This window comes from Oryctolagus cuniculus, chromosome 13, assembly GCF_051225735.1.
Source record: "Oryctolagus cuniculus isolate XC-2025 breed Fujian yellow rabbit chromosome 13, ASM5122573v1, whole genome shotgun sequence".
NCBI lineage: Eukaryota > Metazoa > Chordata > Mammalia > Lagomorpha > Leporidae > Oryctolagus > Oryctolagus cuniculus.
Window position 1 is genome coordinate 18,160,413 of NC_142879.1, and position 27,526 is coordinate 18,187,938.

General features: G+C 45.0%; 1 protein-coding gene, 1 long non-coding RNA gene and 1 pseudogene across 11 annotated transcripts in view; 2 read left to right on the forward strand and 1 right to left on the reverse strand.

Annotated features, from left to right (window-relative positions):
* Positions 1-3,820: 3,820 nt before the first annotated feature.
* PPP1R12B (protein phosphatase 1 regulatory subunit 12B) overlaps positions 3,821-27,526 on the forward strand; it is a 214,731-nt gene continuing 191,025 nt past the window's right edge. For all 10 annotated transcript variants that reach the window (XR_011381338.2, XM_008268574.5, XM_008268576.5 and 7 more), the window contains exon 1: positions 3,821-5,543. Coding sequence is in view for 9 of the 10 variants with exons in the window: in XM_008268574.5 (XP_008266796.3) it covers positions 5,253-5,543 (291 nt within the window). In the remaining variant the exon portion in view is untranslated. The remainder of the gene's footprint in view (positions 5,544-27,526) is intronic.
* Positions 7,238-16,901, forward strand: LOC103351004 (dolichyl-diphosphooligosaccharide--protein glycosyltransferase subunit 1 pseudogene; annotated as a pseudogene).
* LOC149122496 (uncharacterized) lies at positions 18,248-19,227 on the reverse strand. Its single transcript, XR_016218809.1, has 2 exons — positions 19,121-19,227; positions 18,248-18,494 (listed from the first exon to the last, which is right to left on the reverse strand). It is a non-coding gene; the product is annotated as an uncharacterized LOC149122496 (long non-coding RNA).

Consider the following 27,526-nt stretch of genomic DNA (forward strand, 5'->3'; position numbering starts at 1 on the left):
AGCTGTAACTCTGTTATAGTTCAGTCTTCAAGAAATACCCACAATTTTGGCAATGGAAAAGAAATGCAAAGGAAAGGGATATGGCAGGTGCGGGTAAAAAGGCAGGATGCGAACGGAAGAAAGAGGACCCCATGGATTACGTGTGCAGTGTCCATTTTCCCACCAAGGGGAGATACGTTAACTGGAAGGAGCACAGGCCAGGCTGAAAGATTTTCTTTTCTTTCTTTCTTTTTTCTTAAGATTTATTTATTTATTTGAAAGGCAGAGTTACAGAGAGACAGAGAGAGAGAGAGAGAGAGAGAGAGAGAGATCTTCCATCCGTTGGTTCACTCCCTAGATGGCCACAACAGCCAGAGCTGAGCCAATCTGAAGCCAAGAGCCAGATTCTTCTGGGTCTCCCACGCAGGTGCAGGGGCCCGAGAACTTGGGCCATCTTCTGCTGCTTTCCCAGGCCACAGCAGGGATCTGGATCGGAAGTAGGGACGCCAGGACTTGAACCAGCGCTCATATAGGATGCCTGTACTGCAGGCAGCGGCTTTACCCGCTGCCCCACAATGCTGGCTCCGAAAGATTTTCAAAAACTGTCAAAAGATGTCACTGGTTTTAAAGATGGAGTATTCTAATTTGTTTTTTTATTTTTTAAATTTTTAAAAAAGGTTTATTTATTTATTTGAAAGTCAGAGTTACACAAAGAGAGGAGAGGCAGAGACAGAGAGAGAGAGAGAGAGAGAGAGAGGTCTTCCATCCTCTGGTTTACTCCTCAATTAGCCACAATGGCTGAAGCTGCGCTGATCCAAAGCCAGGAGCCAGGAGCTTCTTCTGGGTCTCCCACGTGGGTACAGGGGCCCAAAGATTTGGGTCATCTACCACTGCTGTCCCAGGCCATAGCAGAGAGCTGGATCGGAACTGGAGCAGCCAGGTCTCAAACTGGTGTCCATAAAGGATGCCGGTGCTTCAGGCCAGGGCGTTAGCCCACTGTGCCACAGTGCCAGCCTCTCATTTATTTTTTAAAGTGTAGGTATGAACAATTGTTTTATAAATACTCTTCACTTTATACAGGAACATATCATAGCTGGCTCAGTACATTTAAAAATACAAAATTTATTTATACACAGGGTTGTCAGGACTTACTTGTATTTGGAAATATATTTTCTTTAGAGTATTTATGTAGGAGATTTAAAGTATTTAATAAGAAGATTGTATAAGTTTGTTCTTGGAGAGCCCTGGTTGGTAGAATATGTTTTAGGAAAACACTAATAAGATTTTAATTTTGAAAAAAATTCAAGTTACTATAGGTAGATTAATGTTTTTGTGCATTTTTTGCTGAGTCAGTTACATTGATTAGATCATAATCATTACTACATTAGAAATCACCAAGCTGGAAGATACATTCCTTTCTCTCCAGGTAGTTATACACTTAAATTACTCAAGGAATTTATTATTTATATTTTTATGTTAAATATCTAGAGAAGGTATTGCACTCTACCATCACAAAAAGAAAAAAGAAAGGGCTGTGATGCAGCAGGTTAACGCCCTGGCCTGAAGCACCGGCATCCTTTATGGGGGCCATTCCAGTCCTGGCTGCTCCAGTTCCAATCCAGCTCTCTGCTATGGCCTGGGACAGCAGTGGAAGATGGCCCAAGTCCTTGGGCCCCTGTACCCACGTGGGAGACCCAGAAGAAGCTCCTGGCTCCTGGCTTCAGATCGGCACAGCTCCGGCCGTTGCGGCCACTGGGTAATGAACCAGAGGATGGAAGACCTCTCTCTCTCTCTCTCTGTCTCTGCCTCTCCTCTCTTTGTGTAACTCTGACTTTCAAATAAATAAATAAATCTTAAAAAAAAAAAAAGGAGAAGGAAGAGGGAAAAGAGGAGTAGGAGAAGAGAAGCAAATAAAATCATACAGTGAGGAAGTGCTTCTGCTCCCTGGACATTCCTGGTAGTGAGATTGATTTCTTGTTGAAACTTAAGCTCAAGCCTTTTGGGAAAGTAGGACTTGGCTAATTTTAGCCTATTTATACAACTGGAGCCAGATACTTCTTGTTTCTGAATGTAAAAAAAAAAAAATACAGTCAAAAGAAACAATGCTATTGATCCCTGAAATGTTTACCCCAGTATCAGAAGAGAAGTGTTTCAGTATACTAGGAATCACATGTGTTATATATTTGAGCAGCTATTTGTACCAGAAACATAATACTAAAATAGTGCCCGAGGATTTCCAAGAGGGGTAAGCTTGTAGCTAAGTATTTACTCCTATTTGATTAATATCAGTTTCTTTTTTTTTTTTTTTTTTTGACAGGCAGAGTGGACAGTGAGAGAGAGAGACAGAGAGAGAAAGGTCTTCCTTTGCCGTTGGTTCACCCTCCAATGGCTGCCGCTGCAGCCGGCGCACCGCGCTGATCCTGGCAGGAGCCAGGAGCCAGGTGCTTTTCCTGGTCTCCCATGGGGTGCAGGGCCCAAGCACCTGGGCCATCCTCCACTGCACTCCCTGGCCATAGCAGAGAGCTGGCCTGGAAGAGGGGCAACCGGGACAGAATCCGGCGCCCCAACCGGGACTAGAACCCGGTGTGCCGGCGCCGCAAGGTGGAGGATTAGCCTATTGAGCCACGGCGCCGGCAATATCAGTTTCTTTTTAAGAACGATTTATTTTATTTATTTGAAAGACAGAGTGACAGAGAGAGAGGAAGACAGAGATCCTTCATCCACAGGCTCACTCCCCAAATGGCCACAACAGCCATGGTTGGGCCAGGCTGAACCCAGGAGCCCAGGATTCCATCCAGGTCTCTGACGTGAGTGGCAGGGCCCCAAGTGCTTGGACCGGCATCCACTGCCTTCCCAGGCACATCAGCAGGGAGCTGGCTCAGAAGCAGATGGGATGCCCCCGTTGTAAGCAGCAGCTTAACCCGTTGTGCCACAATGATGACTCCAGTATCGATTTCTCTTTTATTCCTTAGAAACTCTATTTGGGAGCTTGTGGAATTTTAAATATCAGTAAGTGACTGAGATGGAATACCAAGAGTTCCCTGTTGACAATTACAAAGTAAATCTCACAAAGATTTTTAATTACCATAAATGATAAGACAGGCTGTTTTATGTTAACTGTATATGAACACATATAATAAGTAAAACAAGGTTGTATAATGTATTATTTGACTTTTATGCACATTGTTATTCCCAAAGATGCTGAAAGACTTACTTAGTATTTATAAGGTATTTAAGAACACCCAACCGAACCTTATGGTGGACACACTGTGATTACACATGATAATCTTTTGAATTGATATGTCACTTTTCATTTGAGGCTCTCAATTCACTGATTTGCTTATTTCTTCAGTGCATGATTTCCAGTTCACTTCGGGGGAAATTGAGGAACAGGCAAAGGTTTACATGACAGAATATATTAAAGTGTCCTTTTATAATGCCCCAATCATTTGTCCAAGTTATTTTTTTAAGATTTTATTTATTTATTTGAAAGGTAGAATTACAGACAGTGAGAGGGAGAGACAGAGAGAGAGGTCTTCCATTCACTGGTTTACTCCCCAAATGACTGAAACGGCTGGAGCTGGACCAATCCGAAGCCAGGAGCCAGGAGCTTCCTCCCAGTCTCCCACGTGGGTGCAGGGGCCCAGGGACTTGGGCCGTCTTCTACTGCTTTCCCAGGCCTTAGCAGAGAGCTGGATGGGAAGAGGAACAGCTGGGACTAGAACCAGTGCCCGTATTGGATGCTGGTGCCACAGGCAGAGGATTAACCTGTGCCACAGCACTGGCCCCTGTGCAACAGTTTTTCATGAAAAATTTCGAACGTCCAGAAAAATTATTTTTTAAGATTTATTTATTTATTTGAAAGGCAGAGTTACAGAGAGGGAGGGAGGGAGAGAGAGAGAATCTTCTATCCGCTGGTTCACTCCCACAGATGGCTACTGGAGCTGAGCCAATCCAAAGCCAGGAGCCAGGAGCTTCTTCCGGGTCTCCCATGTGGGTGCAGGGGCCCAAGGACCTGGACCATCTCCTACTGCTTTCCCAGGCCACAGCAGAGAACTGGATTGAAGTGGAGCAGCCAGGTCTTAAACCTGCACCCTTATGGGATGTTGGCACTGTAGGTGGCGGCTTCACCAGCTACTTCACAACTCGGGCGCCAGGAACATTTAAGAATCTAATACTTGCATATATTCTCATTCATTAGTAATAGTACATTTAATTCTGTTTTGTCCAGGGTGGAGGGTCTGGAGGGTATAGTTATTAGATCAGTCAGAAGGACATAGATTTTATAACCAAGTTCATGCTGAATATGAAAATGTCCCACTTCCTGCCTTAAGAGAGGTTTAGTATGTTCCATGTTATCTTTCTGAAGCTTTGGGGGAAAAATCACGAAGATCAAACATCCATTCTGTCTTACAATAATTTAAGATTGATGACAAGCGTCGGGGAGGAGGAGGAAGAAAGAAGGAGAATCAATACTTATGAGCAGACGCGTGCTAGGCCTCCCGTGTGCATGACCACACCTGACCCACACCGACCCTATCAGCTGTCGATTCCTACACAGGGATCGGCTCGAAGCCGCGAGTACACAGTCCATGGGCGTGGCTTCCATTGAATTCTCCACTACCCCGGGCGTGGAGAAAGTGTCCTGTGGACTGCAACACGCAGTCCTGAATGTACCACTCACGGGTACATTTTCTGTGACGTCAAACGTGTCAGCGCACGGGACACGGACCCTAAGGGCACTTTGCTGCTCATTCTCCCCACTAGAAAACGCAGATCATGAGGGCCACCTTTCCACCCCACAGGTGCGATGCGATCTTTGGGCAGCTCGGATTAGTTAGCAGTCACGACGAGAATAAACTACGACTCCCAAAATGCCCAGAGGAAGAGGCTGACAGGGGGTTGGAGAGGCAGTCCCAGCTTTGGGGCAAAGGTGACCCCGCGGGCTCCAGCGGCGGAGGACGGAGCAGCGGGTTCTGCCCCTCTTCTGCGGCATCCTGGGATGTGTAGTTCACTTACGGCCACGTCGTGCCCTTAGGGCAGGGAAGATTACTACAAGTCCCGTGAGGACCCGGGGCCCGGGCAGCGCCTGCGTAGTGAAGCCAAAGGAGCGCGCGGGCGGTGCTAGCGGCGGGAGGAGTAAAGATGGCGGCGCGGCGGTCTCCGCCTTCTCCTCCTGGCTGAAGCGCTGCTAGGGAGGCGGGCAGCGGCACCCCGAGCCGCTACAGCAATCCAGTGGTGATATAGTTTCGGCAGCTGCCGAGGCCGGAGCCATGGCGGAGCTGGAGCACCTGGGCGGGAAGCGGGCAGAGTCGGCGCGAATGCGGCGCGCTGAGCAGCTGCGGCGCTGGCGGGGCTCGCTGACAGAACAGGAGCCCGCGGAGCGGCGAGGCGCGGGGCGACAGCAGCCGACGCGGCGCGGGAGCCCCAGGGTCCGCTTCGAGGACGGCGCGGTCTTCCTGGCCGCCTGCTCTAGCGGGGACACCGACGAGGTGAAGAAGCTCCTGGCCAGAGGAGCCGACATCAACACGGTCAACGTGGACGGCTTGACAGCCCTGCACCAGGTAACTCCCCCGCCGGCCTCCCCGGCGTCCGGCCCCAGCGAGCCGCCCGTGTCCCCGCCGAGCCCTCGCGCTCGGGCACGGCCTCTCTGGGCCACCTGCCCCCGCGGGGGTCGCCCCGACGCCCGGTCAGCGTTTGTATTTCCCTCCGCCTGCTCGGGCTGTCATGGTTCCTGGGGATCGGGACCCGGTGTTATCCCTGTCGAGGAGCCGCCCGGCCCGTGTGCCCTGCCCCGCGGCGCTCGTGGGCACAGCCCTGTGTCCTTGCAGAAGATTCAGGTCTCTGCCCGCGTGGCCCCATTCAAGAACAGCTTAGATTCCTCAGTACGTGTGTGCCCTGGCGAAGGCGCGCGGGTCTCGGGGAGCTCCCGGGACGCCCCGACCTCCTTGTTAGGGTGTCTTATTTTCTTTCCAACAGTGCCACCGGCTACGAAAGGGCTTCCCATGAGATCTGGGCTACGAAGTCCCTTCCGGCTGTCCGATACTTATGGACTAGGCGTTCTGTTTTTCTTTCTTTTTTTTTTTTCTGACTTGCTCTTTAGAAATCACATGTGTATAGCTTGTGGTAGACGGATTGAGGATGGCCTGACAGTTCCATGCTTGAAAATAACACCTTCGCTTTCGTCTTATGCAACAATATTCTGTATATTCCGACTGCCCTAGCTAACTCCGCCCTCTCTCCCCAGTTGAACTTCATCAGTTATTTTGGTGAGCTGAGAGCTGGGCTCCTACTCTTAAATCTTCCTTAGTTTTTCTTCTGTCTGGGCAAAGTGAGTGCACAAGTATCCACTTCTAAATAATTAACCTTATGTCAGAAGCCAATAGCTTGAAATCCCTCCTCATTTTGTTTCCATCCATCTCTTTCAAGGTGGAAGAGATTTCTCTTTTCATCCACCTTTTTTCTTCCGCACCAAAGGTAGCGACAGTGATTGTCTAGTGCTTTGCTGTTTAAAAATTACTAATTCTGTGAAAAAAAATTCCTTCTTCTGTGCTCCCTGACGGAGTCTCCCTGGTGATCGGCTGAAGTGGGTGTGGCAGGTGTTACTCCCATTTTACAGAGGAAATGAAAGCTCAGACAAAGCTGTTGCCTGTGCAAGATTAGAAGGGAGAGAGAGAACAGCCTCTACATACGTATTTGTCAGATTTAAATTGCCGAGCGCCGTCTCCCCCTTACAAAGGAGATGAGTATAAAAATAGGATAGGAACCAAGAGAGCCACGTGAACTCGTTGGGAAAGTAACTTCTTATTTTTCAAGTGTGTTTGGGGTGTGAAAGAGATTGAATTCTGGGTTCTTGATAAAATCTTTTTATGGGTTCATGGAAGATAGGGAAACAGAATCCAGCTTTCTAGTCCGTGTGCTCTTTTTGGAATCGCTCTTCCGCTGAAGCAGTTTTCCGAGTGTAACTCAGTAGCCTTGTTTCCTTTAAGGTTACCCGGCTAGCGAAGCCTGGTCCTCCCCACACCCGTTTAGATTTGGCCCTGAGGAAAGCCCTGCCTTTGCGGTCACCCCTGGTGGATCTCCTCCCCACAGCAGGGAACCGCTTTTCTGGGCTCAGAACCTTTCCTGCCCTCTTCTCCGCCAGCCCAGAGCAGGGAGTGCAGCGTCTCTCAGCTCAGCTTCGTCTTCAGTGGTCTCCTGCAGGAGCGGTGACAGCTATGGGTTGTCCCCCGCACCCCGCCCCAGCTGCAAATGCGCCATGGACAGGGCTGTAGTCAGTGTGAGTCAGATTCAGGTAGAGGTTAAGCTTCTCAAAGACTTGAGGTTGAAACAAGCTTCTGTTGAGACACCATCTGTTTGCATCAAGACAAGTAGCCTTTCTAAAGAGTTACAGTGTTTCTCCCTGGTGGGAAGCACTCTAAAAGGTTATTTTGAAAGGTTAGACCACAGCCACCAGGAGCCGAACCAGCTACATTAGGACTGATTGTCCCGTGAGATGTGAGTGGTGTAGTTATCTGAATCATTCAGTCACCACACCCACCTGGTAGAGAGCCTGATATGCGTTATGTGGATGGTTGCTTTGCCGTGGCTACTTGGCCAGCTGTGGATTATTGTCTTGACCTGTTGGAAGAGCCCCACGTGATACTGGGGGGGGATTTTTCTCCTCCTCGCACAAGGTCACTGCTGACCCTGCACTGCAGGTTGCAGCGCCTTGGTGCTGCTTCTGACTTGGAGACTTTCTTTCTTGGCAGTCTTTGTTAAGGCCACGAGGTGCTTGAGTCAAAGATAACGAACTCCAGGAGTCCTATTAATAATACTTGAAATAAGCTGGGTAAGAAGGATCTCAGAGGGTAGGCCAACTCTGATGAAAACCTTAGACACTGAAGTAGGCTAACTCCGTTTCAGTGAATAAATTAAGATTTGTTGTCTGGGCGTTTTGCGTCCAAGAGTGCCCAAGGAGAGCGGTGTTAATCTGCTGAAGGAACCCTTGAAAGCACTTGTTTGCTCACACAGGAACTCCTGTTGTACTTGTGTGTGCGCACTGTAAGGAAGGGGTGTGGGTGCTAATGATGCCGCATAGACTGCTGCTTTTCAAAGTTTCTTATTTGCGTATTTTACTTATTTGACAGGTAGAATTAGACAGAGAGATAGAGAGAAAGGTCTTCCTTTTCCGTTGGTTCACTCCCAAATGGCCACTACGGCTGGTGCTGCACCGATCTGAAGCCAGGAGCCAGGTGCTTCCTCCTGGTCTCCTATGTGGGTGCAGGGCCCAAGGACTTGGACCATCCTCCACTGCCCTCCCGGGCCACAGCAGAGAGCTGGACTGGAAGAGGAGCAGCCGGGACTAGAACCCGGTGCCCATATGGGATGCTGGCGCTGCAGGCAGAGGATTAACCAAGTGAGCCATGGCACCAGCCCTGAAGTTTCATTTATTTATTTAGCAATGTTGATTATTAGCACCTATCTTGGTATCCTTAGAATTATGGTGATCTTAGGTGCACTAGGTCTAGAAACAGGCTCTTAGAAAGTGTACCTACCAGATCACTGGGCTGTTGTTAGAAATACATATTTGCTTTTGGAAAGGAGATCATCTAAGATTTGTTAAAAAGACGCCTGCTTATTCCTTCAGTCCCTGCTCCAGTGGTGCTCTCCTGTGGACTCTGTGTGGTGAGGGACACTGAAGTCAGCCCACACAGATCTCGTCTCTGGCCCAGTCTGGTCAGTCTTCAGGGAAGGACACCAGAGAGATTAGAATAATTCCATACTTGACTCAGAAAGTCAGGTTGGCTTCATGATGGTCTCAGGGTTCAAGTTTTGACTCCTAGGATGAGCACAGACTTGATTCAATTGTAGCCCTGATCATAGAGCTGCCTCAAATTGACCTGGCAGCCTCAGGTAAGTTAGAATTATGTATATATCCCTGGAAGAGATGTGGACACAGGGACAGATGAGGGAGGGAAGGTAGGCAGAGCAGTTTATGTTTGCAGTGAGACAGAAGACGCCTAAGATGACAGTGTAGTTAGTTCACTATTAAAGTCCTATATTATGTGTGCCAACTTGTGTGGCGAAATAAAATTGCATTTGTAACTCTTTTTCTTTTATTCAGAATTCTTTACTTCTCTCGGAGTTCATCTGTGAAGTGACCTTTGCCTTATCCTGGACACTGAATTCTGTGTAGTGTCTGACTCAAAGCAATATGGGATTCAGAAAAATCTGTTGGCTCCTTCATTATTGTGCATCCTGAGTCATTTCACATGGGCTGATGTGAGCATCAGACTGTGTTGGGCACCTGCCCCGGCCATGTCCAACTTTCCACACCGTTGTAGATTTCAAAGCCAGATTGGGAAATTAGGCTGGTTTTTCTTTTGTTTGAAAGTACAGATGCAATTGACTTGTTTGTTCCTTAGCCACATCTCTCCCCCTCTTGTTTGTTTGTTTAGTTGAGAGACAAGGAGGAGCTCCCATTTGCTGGTTCACTCCCCAGATGCCACAATGACTGGGGCAGGGCTGGGCTGAAGCTGGGAGCTGGTCTCCCAGGAGGGGGTCAGGAACCCGATTACTTGGGCCATCCCTGCTGCCTCCCAGGGTTTCCATTAGCGGGAAACTGGTCAGGAGAGAGAACCAGAGGGATGTGGGCATCTTAACTGGTGTCTTAACTGCTAGGCCTAACACCCAGCCCTTCCCATGTTTTTGTTTTTTCACTTTGTTTGAAAGGCGCGCGCGCGCACACACACACACACACACACACATGAGGGGGATGGGGGGAGAAGGAAGCAAGTGAAACTGAGATCAGCCGTACTGGACCAGGCTGGGGCCAGGAGTCTGGGACTCAGTCAGATGTGCCACAGGGGCAAGGACCGCAGTCCTGGAGTCTTCACCTGCGGCCTCCAGGGTGCACATTAGCAGGAAGTGGAGGGTTTGGGACTCAGACTGGGGACTCTGATATGGGAGGCAGGCATTCCTACTGGGCAGCTTACCTGCCGTGCACCTTCCACATTCCCCACGTCCTGGCAAGCGACTGCAACTGCCATTGACTTTGAGAGTCCTGTCTGCATGCTTTAGGACAGGCAGGCTGTTGGTGTACGTAAGCACTGTTCTGCTAAAGAGCTGTAACTTAAATCGTTGTCTGTTTTTATTTCAAAATATTTTATATTTAAGATATACTTTATATATGAGTCACTCCTTTTTGTGTGGCATTCTCTGTATGTAGTCGTACAGCTTCCACCGTAATCACGATATGGAACCTGACCATTTCTCCCAGCGCTTCTTACTGCGCCTTTGGATGCATCCAGTCCGCTTCGTGGGCACAGCCCCGCCCACGGCAGCAGCCAGCACTTTCAGTCCCTGGAGCCGTAGTGCATGTGGATAAAATCAGGCCATGTGAAGCGCCTGGGTCCGGCTGCTTTTGTGTGCCACGTTGCGTTGTTGCGGGTTGCGGCGCTTTGTTGGTCGTTCTTACTGAAAGATGCACCACAGTTTGTCCATTTGTCACTAGAAGGACATTTGGGTTATTTCCAGCTTTTGGCAGTAATAAATCAATCCTCTATAAACGTTGTTATACAGTTTTTTGTGTGTATATGTAATGTTTCATTTCATTTGGTTAAACTTAGTCTTGTAATGGTTGTTTAACCTTGTAAGAAACTACCAAACTATGTGGCCCCTACCATTTTGCGTTCCAAACAGCCGTGAGTGAGTTCAGGTTACCCTGTATCCTGTCTTAGTTTGGACTGCTTGGGTGGCTTGAACAACAAACATGCATTTGTTCAAGTCCTAGAAGTTGGAAGTTTGAGATCAGGATGCCAGCAGGGTTTTGCTGTGGCCCCTTTCCCTAGTGTACAGACAGCTGTCTTTTTAGCTGTGTCCTTACATGATGGAGAGCAGAAAGATGAGGTCAGGCTTTTGTGTCTCCTTATAGGGTGCTAATCGCTTTCATGAGGGCTCCTTGACCCAATTAACTTTCTAAAAACCACACTTCCTAATGTCACATTCAGCATTGAGATTTTTTTCCTTTCTTTTCTTTCTTAGATTTATTTATTTATTTGAAAGACAGAGTTACAGAATTATATGGAGAGAGATCTTCCATCCTCTGGTTCACTCCCCAAATGGCTGCAACTGGCGGGGGGGCTGGAACTCCATCAAGGTCTCTCATGTTGGGGGGAAGGGGTCCAAGTACTTGGGCCATCTTCCACTGCTTTCCCAGGCACATGAGTAGGGAACCAGATGGAAGAGGAGCAGCTGGGGCTCGAACCAGCATCCTAGTATTGTTTACTGGCTTTGCTACTGGTGACTCAACCTGTTGGACTACAACATTGGGCCCCTAGCATTAAGATTTCAACGTGAAGTTGGGGAGACACACAACAGTACATAATACATCATTGCCTGCACTTGGTGTTGAGATAGATAGATAGATAGATAGATAGCTAGATAATAGCCATTTTTATAGTTGTATAGTAGTATTTTTCTTAGTGACTTAATAGTAACACTAGTAGCAGCAGCAGTAGCAATGGTAATAGTAGTAATTAATACTGGTTCCTACTCATATACTATTTACTCTGATCAACGGGTTGTTTGAAGTACTTTTAATGTATGAACTCATACTTGAAATTCAAAACTCCTGAGACAGAAACTTGTGTTATTGTTTGGACTTTACAGACTTGGGGAAACTGAGACATTGCCCAAGCTCACACAGGTGATAAGTGGCAGAGCTGAAAAAAAAATTTTTTTTTTTTAAGATTTATTTCAAAGCCAGAATTAGAGACTAGAGAGAGAGGTAGATACAGAGAGATCTTCCACCCACTGGTATACTCCTCAGAGGGCCACAACAGCCAGTGCTGGGCATGCTGAAGCTGGTAGCCAGGAGCTTCATCTGGGTCTCGGTGGCAGGGTTCCAAGTACTTGGGTCATCTTCTGCTGCTTTCCTGGGCACGTTAACAGGGAGCTGGATCGGAAGTGGAGCAGCTGGGTTTTGAACCTGCACCCATATGGATGCTGGCATCGCAGGTGAAGGCTTAACCTACTACATCACAACGCTGACCCTGAGTATGTGCTTTTAACACTGTTTTCTGTTGCAGACTCTATTGTCTATATCGTCTATATATGGCCTGGGAAAGCAGTAGAAGATGGCCCAAGTCCTTGGGCCCCTGCACCTGTGTGGGAGACCCGGAAGAAGCTCCTGGCTTTGGACTGGGGCAGCTTTGGCTGTTGCGGCCAATTGGGGAGTGAACCAGCGGATGGAAGCCCTCTTTTCTCTCTCTCTCTTCCTCTGCTGCTCTGTAACTCTGCCTTTCAAATAAATAAATAAATAAATCTTTTTTTTTTTTTAAAGAAACTGGTTGCTGGTCTGTATGCAGGACATATATTTAAAAAATAGATATTTTTGAAGATTTTCATGGAGATTATATAAGTTTATTTTACTATTAAGGATAACAAGTTAATTTCTATTGACTTCTGAAAGGAACAAATTAGATTTTCCTTCCATATGATTATAATTTAAAGTATATGACATGACTGCTTCAACACTGACTTCTGACTTACAGTGATTTTGTTATTTATGAATTAAGAATATTTCAGGATGTTAAACCCGACACTAGAGGCAGAAAGGCTAGACCCCTGTTAGCTGATGGGCTGATTAGCTCCTTTAGATTATTTTACTTCCCAGCCTGATTTGATCTATTTCCTGCTCATTATCACTTTCACTGGAAGGCAGCCTTGGGGATCAGTGATAGGGAGATCAGTACCACAGTTTGTTCTGCCATTCATTCTCTTACATTTACTTACTGAATGTTTATTCTGGGCCTCACTTTGTGCTTTTGTTACTTTTTACTTACCAGTAGGTACATTTGAGAAACTAAGTTGAATTTTAGAAATAGTCTCCAAACTAGCTGGTTGTTATTATCACTGATTTTCTGCACTAGTTCTCCGGCTCTTGGAGTGGAGATGGAACTATATTCATCAGTATTCGTGACTCTCTTTATTGTGTTTGTCCGTAAAACTTAAATCTTCTATACCAAAAGGTGGTGAAAGATGCAGGTTTGGGATCTTCAGTAAGTCTTTAGTGGTTCAACATAGTTAGAATAAATCTGGATTACAGATCTTGGTCTGAAATTTTATATTGGATAAGGAATTGAAACCTCATTGGGATTGCTAACTTAAAAGTTGATCAATTTGTTGTTGTCTGTGACTGTGTTATATATTTTTTCCTCTTTTGAAGTACAATCTAAAAAATTGTTCCTTGGGGTAGGTGTTTGGTGCAATACTTAAGTCCCCACTTGGCATGTACACATACTATATTAGCATGCCTGGTTTTAGTCCCAGCTCTTCTGCTTTCAATCCAGCTTCCTGCTAATACACACCCTGGAAGGCTGCAGATGATGGCTCAAGTACTTGGGTCCCTGCAACCCAGGTAGGAGGCTCAGATAGTTGTGTCCTTTTGGCTTTGACCTGGCCAAAACCTGGCTGTTATAGGCAACTGGGAAGTAAACCAGCAGCTGGAAGATCTCTGTCTTTCATATAAAGTGAAAGTAAATAAATAAAAAACTTTTTTTTAAAAATTTATTTATTTATTTGAAAGTCAGAGTTACACGGAGAGAGAAGGAGAGGCAGAGAGAGAGAGAGGTCTTCCATTTGCTGGTTCACTCCCTAGCTGGCCGCAACGGGTGGAGCTGCGCTGATCCTAAGCAAGGAGCCAGGAGCTTCTTCCTGGTCTCCCACGTAGGTGAAGGGGCCCAAGCACCTGGGCCATCTTCACTGCCTTCCCAGGCAATAGCAGAGAGCTGGATTGGAAGTGGAGCATCTGGGACCCAAACTGGCGCCCATACGGGATGCTGGTACTGCAAACGGTGGCTTAACCCACTATGCCACAGACTGGCCACAATAAATAAAACTTAAATAAAAAAAATTGTTAACTCTCAGATCTTAGATTGTAACCAATTTGAATAAATTTTAGGGGCTTGAAGTTTTATCAAGCATTTTCTTGAGGCAATTTAGTTGTAAAACTGCAGCTTTAGTTCTCAGTACTAGAAACTGACATGCATGTGGTTTCCAATGAAACATTGTAGTTCATTGTAGTTATGGGATAGGCTATACAAGATCTTGGAAATGACTTTCTACTTAATATATTGAAATATAGCACCATGACTGTGCCATAGATATCAATTATATCAAGCATAAATTGTGACTTTTCATATGAATTTTTTGGTTTGGTGACTCACTTTTTTTTTTTTAGCAGCTTTTTTATTATGGTGTACTGTGGAACTCAAAAGTAGAGAGGGTGGTAAAATAAATTCTCAAAAATTACCAACTTATGATAAATCTTATTTCATTTTATAGATTCCTTTTTCTTATTCCCAATGCACTGGATATTTTATAGCCAATCCCAGATAATACACAATTTTATTTGTAAATATCTCAATATATGTGTCTAAAAATAGAAATTTCAATAAAACAATGATTTCTTTTTTTTTTTTTTAATTTATTTGACAGATAGAGTTAGACAGTGAGAGATAGAGAGAAAGGTCTTCCTTCCGTTGGTTCACCCCCCAGATAGCTGCTACGGCCAGCGCTGGGCCGATCCAAAACCAGGAGCCAGGTGCTTCTTCCTGGTCTCCCACGTGAATGCAGGGCCCTAGCACCTGGGCCATCCTCCGGTGCCCTCCTGGGCCACAGCAGAGAGCTGGGTTGGAAGAGGAGCAACTGGGACTGAACCTGGCACCCACATGGGATGCTGGCACCGCAGGCGGAGGATTAACCAAGTGAGCCACGGCCAGGAGCCAGGTATCAGGAGCCAGGAGCTCTTCTGGGTCTCCCACCCGAGTACCAGGGCCCCAGCACTTGGAGCATCCTCTGCTGCCTTCCCAGGCACATTAGCAGGAGCTGGATCAGAAGTGGAGCAGCCAGGACACAAACCGGTGCTGATATGGGATGCTAGTATTGCAGGTGGCGGCTTTACCTGCTGTGCTACAATGCCAGCTCCAGTGACTCTCTTAATCTGTGGCTTAATCTGTGGCTTTTTTTCTGTATCTTATTTTTTCAAGAACTGAGTTGTTTGAATTCTAGGGTTTCCCGGTCTGGATTTTGCTCACTGATTGCTTTGTCAATAAATGTCAATAAATGCATATAAAGATTTGACCTAATTCAGATCTGAATATTTTGGTGAGAGTAAATCATAGATAGGAATATATTTCATCAGGAAGCATATAACATCTAGCTATCTTTCTCTATGGTTTAGTTGCCATTGATGGCTTAACAGAATTTTGATGTGTCAAGCCAGTCTTGACTTAGACCTGAATTCCATTAATTAATTCTTCTAATTATCATCACATCTCCTTGTATTGACCTTCTAATTGAAATACCAATGCTGCATTAAAAATGTGAATTGTGAAAATTATGAATAAAAATAATATAGGTATAGTGTATTGACTGCTGCAAGGTTTGACATGATATACAATATGTAGATTGTTATATAAATATTCGTATGTAAATTTTTGTCAGTGATGATATTGCAGTAAACTTTCCTTATCACTTTTCATATCTTTTCCTTTAATACTTTTTTTTTTTAAAGATTTTATTTATTTATTTGACATGTAGAGTTATAGAAAGTGAGAGGGAGAGATAGAGAAAGGTCTTCCATCTGCTGGTTCACTCCCCAAAGGGCCACAGTGGCCTGAGCTGGACTGATCTGAAGTCAGGAGCCAGGAGCTTCTGGGTCCCCCAAGTGGATGCAGGGGCCCAAGCACTTGGGTCATCTTCTACTTTTTTCCCAGGCCATAGCAGAGAGCTGGATTGGAAGTGGAGCTACCGGGACTCGAGCTGGCGCCCATATGGGATGCTGGCACTGCAGGCGGCAGCTTTATCTTCTATATATCCTATAGTCAGGATGCTTTTAAAGTACACTATGAGAACAACAGCCCTTTCCTGACCATCACCAGTATGACCCGCGTCATCGAGGTCGCCCGCTGGGGCAATATTGCTGTGGAGGAAAACGCGGACCTGAAGCACACGGGGGCTGTGCTGAAGGGGCCCTTCTCACGCTACGACTACCAGAGACAGCCCAACAGTCAGATCTCCTCCATCCGCTCCTTCAAGACCATCCTCCCTGCGGCTGCCCAGGATGTTTACTACCGGGGTGAGATCAGCAACGTGTCCACCAGCCACCTCCTCATTTTGGATGACTCCGTAGAGATGGAAATCCGGCCTCGCTTCCCTCTCTTTGGAGGGTGGAAGACACATTACATCGTTGGCTACAACCTCCCAAGCTATGAATACCTCTATAATTTGGGCGATCAGTATGCACTGAAGATGAGATTTGTGGACCATGTGTTTGATGAGCAGGTGATAGATTCTCTGACTGTGAAGATCATTCTGCCTGAAGGAGCCAAGAATATCCAAGTTGATAGTCCTTATGAAATCAGCCGTGCCCCAGATGAGCTGCACTACACTTACCTGGACACATGTGGCCGCCCTGTGATTGTTGCTTACAAGAAAAATCTGGTAGAACAGCACATCAGGACATTGTGGCAAGAAGAGCCTGGAGACTGAACACAAGGCCTTGACCAGTGAGATTGCTCTGCTGCAGTCCAGGCTGAAGACAGAGGGCTCTGATCTGTGCGACAGAGTGAGTGAAATGCAGAAGCTGGACGTGCAGGTCAAGGAGCTGGTGTTGAAGTCGGCGGTGGAGGCCGAGCGGCTGGTGGCCAGCAAGCTCAAGAAGGACACGTACATCGAGAATGAGAAGCTCATCTCTGGAAAGCGTCAGGAGCTGGTCACCAAGATCAACCACATCTTGGATGCTCTGTAGCCCCTGCCCTTGCCTTCAGGGTGGGCCCTGGGAGCCTGCGCTGTAAGAGGGCAGGCAGTGGGCGGAGGGTGGTTTGAACATAGAGACCAGAGAAGGCTGCATCTCTAATTTGCAAATGGCTTTCAAAGGAAGAGAAGCCAGGCAGTAGAAGAAGCCTGACTCTTTTTTTAAAGTTAAAAAAAAAAATTAAGTCCCACGATAACAAAACATCTTTGTGTTTTGAACAAAGAAATTTTCAGTAGTTGACTGGTATTGTTTGATTCTGAAGCCTAGGGTATTTTTTAAGCTTGTAAGCACCCTGTTTCATGCCCTTCTACTTCTTGATGTTTTGGGTATTTTGTGAGCGTGTGTGTGTGTGTGTGTGTGTGTTTTAAAAAGGTGTGTGTGACCAAATGAAAATAAAGCAGGGACTGTAAAAAAAAAAAAAAAACAACTCTTACCTGAAGGTCCCCTTATTCTGAAACATTCAACATTCCAGTTCGGTAGTTTGGTTTCTTGCCCCTCAAGACAACTACCAGCCCTTGAGTTTCTTTATGCAAGAAAACTTCAAAGAGAAAACTCTAAAGAAAACAGAAAAAGAGGGTACTTGGCTTTATAAGGAGAAGACAGAGTTGTTCTCTACAAGGCATCTGTCTTATAAGGGAAAAGATAAGAAGAGCAAAACATCCATTATAAGTGTATCATTCAAGGCAGTCAACTCTGGGCAAATGGTTTGCTTGTTTCAGAAAATGGAGGTGACACTGGGGGCATTCATATGGAGACTGAGTTGGCTTTGTGTTGTACTGTTGGAAGCTAAGGAGAAATCTGTCCCTCTGATGGAATATGAGTTTCACAGTAGGATGCATGGTTTTATGAACAGTGTTTTATTTATATGCATTTCATAAGAGACAGGTTTCTTGGTGACATTTTTGCCAGATTTCTTAGGTTAATTTTTCTCAGTTGGTTGGCTTAACTATGAGGTAGGACTTAAAGTGCCAAGACAGCTTACTTGTGTCTTGTGGATGCAGCTTCCCAGTTTTATTGTCATGCCTCTTACACGGATTTTCCTCCCCACATTTAGAGTGTTCCCATTGACAGTAAGAAGCATGACAAATGAGTTGAAAGAGTAACTCACCTCATTATAAATCACTGGGGGCAATGGAAAGTGATTGTGAAGGGTGACGGCTTGTATTCTGTCTGTTGAGCTTGATTTCACCTGTTGGAGGGTTCCTTCTGCACAGGGACCCACATGAGGGGCCCGTTCACTCATGACCCATCCTCTGCCATTCCGAGCTAGTATTGGGGGAATTGTGTTGCTCGAGCTCTGAGTGCTTAAGAAACTTAAAACAGACACAAATAAATGTTTGGCACAAAATTTGAGGTCAGAGTGTACACAGCCTTTCTTCAGCCCTGTCCGTGTCATAGCCAGTCTGTAACAGTATCATTAAAGCTCTAGGATTTTTTAAAGAGAAGTAATTCTGAAATATAATGAGGTTTATTTTTCTGATTTTTAAAAAAGATTTATTTATTTATTTGCAAGTCAGAGTTACACAGAGAGAGGAGGAGAGGCAGAGAGAGAGAGGTCTTCCATCCACTGGTTCACTCCTCAATTGGCTGCAATGGCCAGACTTGCGCCAATCTGAAGCCAGGAGCCAGAAGTTTCTTCCAGGTCTCCCATGAGGGTGCAGAGGCCCAAGCACTTGGGCCATCTTCTACTGTTTTCTCAGGCCATAGCAGAGAGCTGGAGAGGAAGAGGAACAGCAGGGACTGGAACTGGTGCCCATATGTGATGCTGGCACTGCAGGCTGGGGCTTTAACCGCTGCACCACAGTGCTGGCTCCTATGTTTCGATTTTTGTGTGTCTAAGTTATATTTTAAAGAAATCCACGTATTTAAAAGAAATTACTATTTATTTGAAAAGCTGAGGGGTGCACTGTCAGACGGAGCAATTTTCCATTTGCTGAGTCACTCTCTATATGCCTGCAACAGCCAGGGCTGGTCCAGACCAAAGCCAGCAGCAAGGAACCCAATCCAGGTCTCCCACATGATGGCCCAGAACCAAGTACTTGGTTTATCACTCGATGCCTTCCATGGTGTGCATTAAAAGAAACTAGAATTGGAAGTGGAGTCTTGATTTGAACCCAAGCACTCTGATGTGATATGTGGGCATCCCAAGTGTAATTTTAACCCTGTGCCAAAAGCTCAATATCTAAATTATTGCAAGATTGCCATCATCTTCTTTTTTAATATCGAGAAGATAAATTTCCTTTTTTTTCTCCATAATGTACCTCTGTGCTTTGAATTTTAAAGATTAAAATAATTCTTTATTGGCACCCGCACCCCCACCTCCTGCCACCGTACACTTACTTATTTAGGACTTCCTGGATGCCAGATCCTGTAGTAGATGCTGGGGTATAAGGAGGCATAGCTTCTGCTCACACGGATCTCACAGTTTCTAAGAAACCTGTAGTTTTTAAAGATATAATCTGGTCTGTATTCCTCCTGTTTAGTGTTACTCCTTTTCCTATTACTCTATTCATAGTAAAAGTGCAGGAAATTGTTGATCATTGTCCACACCTTTGCCTTTTAATTTTTTAAGATTTATTTATTTATTTGAAAGGCAGAGTTACAGAGAGCAAAGGAGAGACACAGAGAGAGAGAGAGATAGCTTCCATCCATTGGTTCACTCCCCAAGTGGTTGCAGTGGCCAGGGCTGGGCCAGGCTGAAATCAGGAGCCAGGAGCCAGGAGCCAGGAGCTTCTTCTGGGTCTCCTACATGGGTACATATGGGTGCAGGGGCCCAAGTACTCGGGCCACCTTCCACTGCTTTCCCAGGCCATTAACAGGGATCTGGATAGGAAGTGGAGCAGCCAGGACTTGAACTGGCACTCATATGGGATGCCAGCACTGCAGTCTATGGCTTAACCCATTGATCCATAGCATTGGCCTCATCCTTAGCCTTTTTCAATCCAAGATGAACATGTGCATCCTTTAATTTAAGATCAATTCCTAAATCATTAGCCATTTTGCTATCTCTTGTAGATTTCCAAGCTCCCCAGTTCCTTTGGGGTCCATTGGCTCAGTGAGAAGAGACAGTAATGTCTTTTTTTTTTTTTTTTTTGATTTTTTTTATTTTGAAAAGCATAAAGAGAGGGAAAGACATGCAGAGAGATATCCTCTATCTGGTAGTTCACTCCCCAGATGGCTGCAGTGATGGGTTAGGCTCTACCAGGCTAAAGCCAGGAGTCAGGAGCTTCATCTGGGTCTTCCAGGTAGGTGGCAGGAGCCTTAGTACTTGGGCCATCTTGTGCTACTTTCCCAGGTGCATGAACAGGGATTTGGATCAGAAGTGGAGCAACCATGACTCCAGCAGGTGTTCATGTGGGATGCTGGCATTGTAGGTGACGGCTTAACGCATTGCACCACAATACCAGCCCTGTCAGTAATGCCTTCAGCTCTAGGAACCGTTACTAGGGTGAAAGCACCGCTTGAAAGCATATGCAGGGTTGCAGGACTATCCATATGTATTGTTTTGTTAGAGGATTATAAAATTCCAGGACACTACAGTGAAAAGAACATTGTAGAACACCATCTGATCCACCTCTATCATCTTACAAATGAGAAATTTGAGGACTACAAAGAAGCTAAAGGAATACCTTAAGCATGGTACAGAAATAAGATATAATCAAATGTTCTATTTATAACACGAATATCAAATTTCTGCTTGATACTGTTTTCTATGAAAATGTGGTTGTTTATATGCTTTGAGAAAAAGCAAAATGTTCTGTAAAGTTTTTGAAGAAGGTTGATACCTTACAGTTTTTAAGCTTCAATATAATAGAAACATGGTATAATTATTTCCATTCCAAGAGAATTAATCCAAAGGTTCTTTGAAGAATTGGTGTCACAGTTGACTAGTTCATCTGTATATCTACTGCTAAACAATAAGATAACATGAAAGCAAAATTGTTTAAAAGAAAGCACACCATGAATGCCACCCTAACACATCAGCTATTTTTGTTTTTCTTTATTCTTTCCTAGGCCATCTTAGTTTTTACAAATTTTTTTTAAAGATTTATTTATTTATTTGAAAGTTTGAGTTACACAGAGAGAGAAGGAAAGGCAAAGAGAGAGAGGGGTCTTCCATCTGCTGGTTCACTCCCCAGCTGGCTGCGATGGCCTGAGCTGTGCTAATCCGAAACCAGGAACCAGGAGCTTCTTCCGGGTCTCCCACATGGGTGCAGGGGCCCAAGGACTAGGGCCATCTTCCACAGCTTTCTCAGGCCACAGCAGAGAGCTGAATCGGAAGTGGAGCAGCCAGGTCTTGAACTGGTGGCCGTATGAGATGCCAGCACTGCAGGCGGCAGTTTTACCCGCTATACCTCAGTGCTGGTCCCATGTAGAAACTAAATATAATTTTGTCCATGTTTAACTGGTTGCAAATTTTTTTTAAAAGATTTGTTTATTTATTTATTTGAAAGGCAGAATGATACACAGAGAGAGAAAGACAAAGAAAGAGATCTTCCATCTGCTGGTTCGCTCCCCAAGTGGCCAGGCTGAAGCTAGGAGACAAGAACTCCAGGGACAGGTGCTGTGGTGTAGTGCGTAGTGCTGCCGCCTGCAGTGTCGGCATCCTATATGGGTGCTGGTTTGAGTTCCGCTGTTCCACTTCCAGTCCAGCTCTCTGCTATGGCCTGGGAAGACAGTAGAGGATGGCTCAAGTCCTTGGGCCCCTACACCTGCTTGGGAGACCTGGAAGAAGCTCCTGGCTCCTGGCTGCGGATTGGCTCAGCTCCAGCCGTTGTGGCCATTTGGGGAGTGAATCAGTGGATGGAAGATCTCTCTCTCTCTCTCTCTTTCTGCCTCTCCTTTTCTAACTCTGACTTTCAAGTAAAATAAATAAATCTTAAAAAAAAAAAAAAAAAAAAGAACTCTATCCAGGTATCCCCATGGGTGGCAGAAGTGAAAGTACTTGGACCATCTTTTGCTGCTTTCTCCGGCACATTAGCAGGAAGTTAGATTGGAAGCAGAGCAGCAAAGGCCCAAAATGGCACTCCAGATATTACATAGGCATCACAAGGGGTGGCTAAACCTGCTGCATCACAACAATGGCCCTGCAAAAAACATTTCTTAATAGCAATATAAGAGTTCATTAAAAAGATCTTTTCATCCCACTTATAGCCATCCAATTTGTACATTCATGTATGATTGGGAAGATCTGATAATGAAGCTCTTTAGCTCAAAACATAATAGTAGTAAGCACTCAGTAAATACCATTATTACGTTGAGATAGTAAAACAAAGTGGTTAAGATTATGGATTTTGGAATTAGACATGCCAGGTTCTAATCCTGGCCATGCTGTTCACATAAACTCTATGGACGTTGTCCGAGCACAGTGCCTAATTATTCATAGGTGCTGAAATGTTTCTCCGGTAATCCTAGAGTGAAGACAGCAGTCTTTTAATGAGGATTGCTGTGACTGCCAGGCACTGTATGCTCTGATCCTCTCCTTGTTACTTCTCAGAACTTGTCTTTCCCTTGTTCAACCCACTCCAGCCACAATAGCTCTTTCCTCTTTCTGAAAAGTTCCTGTTGTTCCTGCCCCTAGCGTGCCCTTCCCTTAGACACCTACGCGGCTGGCTCTACTTTCTACAGGTCTTCACTCAAACACTACCTTAGCAGGGAAGCACCTGGCCATCCTATCTAAAAATTTTAGATAAGCTTTTCTCACCATCTCGATTTTAAAAATTGAGCTATATTTTACATATAAAAATGAATAAAACTTAAATCTTTTATTTGATCAGTTTTGACAATGTATATAGTCATGCAAATTTTAAAAATAGGACTTTTTGTCATTCTTGAAAGGTCTACACATATCCCTCCACTTTTCTAATCATTTCTGGCTTCAGCCAGGAAGATTTGAATATTTTATATCTTCCTTAAAATTCTTCAGTGTTTGTCATTGCTCTGTTTTCCAATTTCACTTTTTGTCATTTCCAACTTGGAATTCTGTACTACTTTTAGATCTTAAGTTTAACGTCAGTTTAACCTTCCTGTGGCTCCACTTACACTAGGTTTTCCCACATTAGGTGTTTCTCCTGTGTTTTCCTTTCATGTCTTACAGCTTGCTTGTCATAGTCTTAAGGTCTAACTGGGGGCCGGCGCTGTGGCATAGCAGGTAAAGTTGCTGCCTGTTAACACCGGCATCCCATATGGATGCTGGTTTGTGTTCTGGGTGCTCCACTTCAGATCCAGCTCCCTTCTAATGGCCTGGGAAAGCAGTGGAAGATGGCCCAAGTCCTTGGACACCTACCACCCCCGTGGGAGACCCGGAAGAAGCTCCTGTCTCCTGGCTTTGGCCTGGCCCAGTCAACTGTTGGGGCCATATGGGGAATGAACCAGCAGGTAGAAGATCCCTGTCTCCCTGTCTCTGCACCCCCCCCAACTCTGACCTTTTTTATTTTTTTAAAGTTTAATTGGTTATCTTTTCCTAACCAGATTTTAAGCTCTGGGAGAGCAGGGGCTATACCTGCATTAATTGCTGTTATGTTAATGCAGCCACAGTAATATCTATTAACATGGAGAAAAAAAGTATGTCTATTAAGCTTTAGGCACTGGGAATAAAGATTTATTCAGTTTATGAACCAAGGAGAGGAACAGGGTGGTGGCAAGAGAAAAACAGTGTGAGTTGTTTCAGTTGATAATTTGATGAGAATAATGAGTTAGAATTTGGGTTCATATTTCAAACTGTATAACTTCTTTTGCTTCAGATTGATTTTCTTTCTTAGTAATTCATTCTTGTTTCAGTTTTTGTGTGTTTTTTTTTTTTTTATTAGCTAAACTTTGGTTGGCTAGGGCTTAACAGGGAATTAGAAATCTGATAGTATGTTCTTATGCTTTTTAAAGACCAAGAGAACTAGAAGGAGAGCATAAACCAGGATTTTAGTTGCTAAAAATATTGCAGAATTTAGATCCTCGACCTTCAGGGAGTGTATCCATTTGAGGAGTGCAACTGTTTGCAGTAAGTGCCTCTGATGTTGAGATTTCTTGTGAAGTTCAGTTTTCTGTGTGTCATAGTATTACAACTTTGATAGCTGGAAGTAAACTGAAAGCATAAATTGAATAGCTTAGTAGAAATGTGAGAGTTATAGTAAGAAAAAAATGAACTGATTTTTAAGCATAGCTTAGGGATTTGTATGTAAATGAAATCTTTAACGATTCATTTATTTCTTTGGCAGGCAGAGTGATGGGGGGATTAGAGGGGTAGTTGGACAGAGGGAGAGAGAGAGAGCATGCATGATCTTCTATCTGCTGGTGAGAGAGAGAGAGCGATCTTCCATCTACTGGTTCAGTCGCCAGTGCTCTCAATGCCAGGGCTGGTCAAGACTGAAGCCAGGAGCCTGGAACTCCACCCAGGTCTCCCATGTGAGTCGATGGGGTGCAAATACTTTTTTTTTTTTTTTAAGATTTATTTACTTATTTCAAAGTCAGAGTTACACACACACAGAGAGAGACAGAGGTCTTCCATCTGATGGTTCACCCTCCAAATGGCTGTAATGACTGGAGCTGCACCAATCCGAAGCCAGGAGCTTCTTCCGGGTCTCCCACGCGGGTGCAGGAGCCCAAGGACTTGGGCCATCTTCTACTGCTTTCCCAGGCCATAGCAGAGAGCTGGATTGGAAGTGGAGCAGCCGGGTCTCGAACCAGCGCCCATAAGGGTTGCCAATATGGGATGCTGGTGCTTCAGGCCAGGGCCTTAACCCGCTGTAGCATAGCGCTGGCCCCAAAGGGGTGCAAATACTTGAGTGAATCATCATTTGTTGCTTTTCTCAGGTGTATTAGCAGGGAGCTGGATCAGAAACGGTATGGGATGCTGGCATCACAAGTGGCAGTTTTACCTGCTGTATCACATTGCCAGCCCCTAAATTCAACCTAATGTTAAAGATTATATCTTTTTGTAAGTTATGTATGGATTAAAATTAACCTTTATCATTAATTTGATATAAACAATCTTGTAGGAGTTGTTAATATGTAGTAAAGGAGTATGGAAAGGGTCATTAAATTTTTTATGATATAACATTAAGTAATATAGTAGGATAATGGCCCAAGCCAGAGTACCTCAAGGGCAGGTTTTTCAGCCTAGCACCTTTTTTCCTTTTGAATGCAGGGAGACTTGGTCAGAGCAGCAGAGAGCTTCTTAGTTGCACTTCTTTGTGCCCAAGGCGTCACTAAATAAAATAGGAAAAAGAAATATGTCTTCCCTCAGGAATGTTGTATACCATTTGGTGACATAATTCATTGTTACATAAAAACAAAATAGCTTGCTGTTTAGGGAGGGATAATTGTGGAATGAATAGACTGGCAAATTAGTGTAGATGTTCCGAGGGGATGGAATTGACTTTCAGTTGAGAAAAGTAAAGTTCCAGGCAGGTTGAGCATTTCATAGTTGATTATGGAATAAGCAGTTGAATATTTTGGAATTGAGGAGTAGTGGGAGAATGATTAATTTGGTAAGGTTGTGTTGGATGGATTGAATTGAGGAGGGAGAGACTTAGGATGCACAGAAATGGGACCAGTGTTGTGGCACAGTGCGTTAAGTTGCTGCTTGTGGCCAGCATCCCATGTGAACTCAACAGATACCCAACCACTTGAGCCATCACTTGCCACCACTAAGCATTTCCAGTATGGGATGTGGGCATCCCAAGTGCTATGCCAAATACCTGCCCTCCCACCTACCCCCAACCCCTGCCAATCTTTTATTCTGATGCTTTTCCAAGTTTGCAAACGCTGGATGAAAACTGGGATTTGCTCCCTCTACTGAATCTTCAAGACTGATCAGTTCTTTCTCTGCAGTGTCTCTTGATTCTTTTTGTCTCCACACTGCTAGTACCCTAGTTCAGGCTGACATCCTTATGTGAACTAGTAGGCACATAGTAAGTATTTTAAACATTTTTTGTTGAGGGGCAGGCACTGTGGTGTAGCAGGTAAAGCCACCGCCTGCAATGCTGGCATCCCATATGGGCGCTGCTCCACTTCTGATCCAGCTCTCTGCTATGGTCTGGAAGAGCAGTGGAAGATGGCACAAGTCTTTGGGCTCCTGCGCCTGCACAGAAGACCCGGATGAAACTCCTGGCTCCTGACTTCAGATTGGCTCAGCTCTGGCCATTGCGGTCAATTGGGAAGTGAACCAGTGGATGGAAGATTCTCTGTCTCTCTCTGCCTCTCTTCTCTGTGTAACTCTGACTTCCAAATAAACAAATAAATCTTTTAAAAACATAAAAATTAAAAATTTTTGTTGAATAAATGATTACTATGATCTGCTATAGATCACTGCCCCCATTTCTCATTTTTTACCATTGTTTTTAATTTCAGAGTGTTCTTTAAAATATCAATTTAATAATATAACTTTTCTTAAAAAGAAATCCATCTATGGTCACCAAACCTGGATTCACTATCTACTAAAATACATACACCTGGGTCCTACCTCTGAAAGTTCCTTTTGAAGTAGATCTGGATTAGAGCCCAGGAATCTGTATTTTGAAGCAGGCATCCCAGGTTATTCTGGTGTGGTTTTGCATTTTGAACCCATTGGCATGCAGAGTGAAGAAGCCAGTTCCGTCCTTCCCCAGCAAGCTTTCTGCCTGACTTACCGTCTCCCTGCTGCCCTTACCCTCAGCACATCATGCACCTGCACCTTTCCTCCTTGCCATTCCCTGAGCACTCCTCCTGAACTCTTGCTCCTGCTCTTCTCTTTCCTAGCCTGCTCCCTTTGCCCTCTGTACCTGGCAGAATGTTCCTGATCCTCCAAGGCAGCTCAGGTGTCACTTCCTCTGTGACACATGCCCGTCAGAATGTACTCATCCCTCCTTCTTGTTCTTCCAACATGTTGTTCTCGCTCCTAATGTAGTGACTCCATGTGACGCCACCTCACACAGGTTTATATTTGACTTTTCCTGATTGAGGAAGTGTGATCAGTGCCCAGCACAGTGTCCAGTGACATTGTGAAAGATGAGCTCGCTCACTGCCGGGGAGGAGACCAAGGTCTGGTGTTGGGGAATTATGTCCTTGGGAGTAGGAAGAGGAACCCAAGAGTGGTCGAAGGAGATAGCTGAAGAACTAGTCAGTATATCATGGAAGCTAAAGCAGCAAAGAGAATTCTTCATCCATCCATTTACTTTAAGACGACAAGTGAAAGCCCACATGAAGGGAGAGTTGAAGAGATGAGATGATGTGAAGTTACAGAGAGAGGCAAAGAAACAAAGAGAGACAGAGACAGCTTCCATGCAAAGGCTATACCATGGCTCCTGTGAGATCTTACTCCTCCACATGATAGAAGACAGCATGACTTAAATGTGAGGAATTCAAGAGGAATATGCATAGTCATTTCTCTGGGGGAGTTCAGAGGTTTTCAAGGGACACATGCATTATCTCACTTCCCTTTGTCCCTCTTTGGCTTGCAGCTAAACCCCATCTCTTCTCTTTCTGAGCCCTATTGTTCAAGATGTATCAATGCTTTAATTTCCCCCCACTCTTCATTCCATTCCTGTCTTGCCTTTGCCTCATTAGTGCCCTGAAACCCTTCTCGTTGAGATCATTAGCGACCTTCATATTACTAATTCTGTCCTCTTCCCAGTTTAGGATTATTAACTCACCATACTTTCCTTTCCCTAGAGGATGTTTGGAGAGGTCATGGGAATATATTTAATTGGGTTTCTTGGTGCCAGCATTGTGGTACAGTGGGTTAAGCTGCCACCTGCAACATTGCCATCCCAT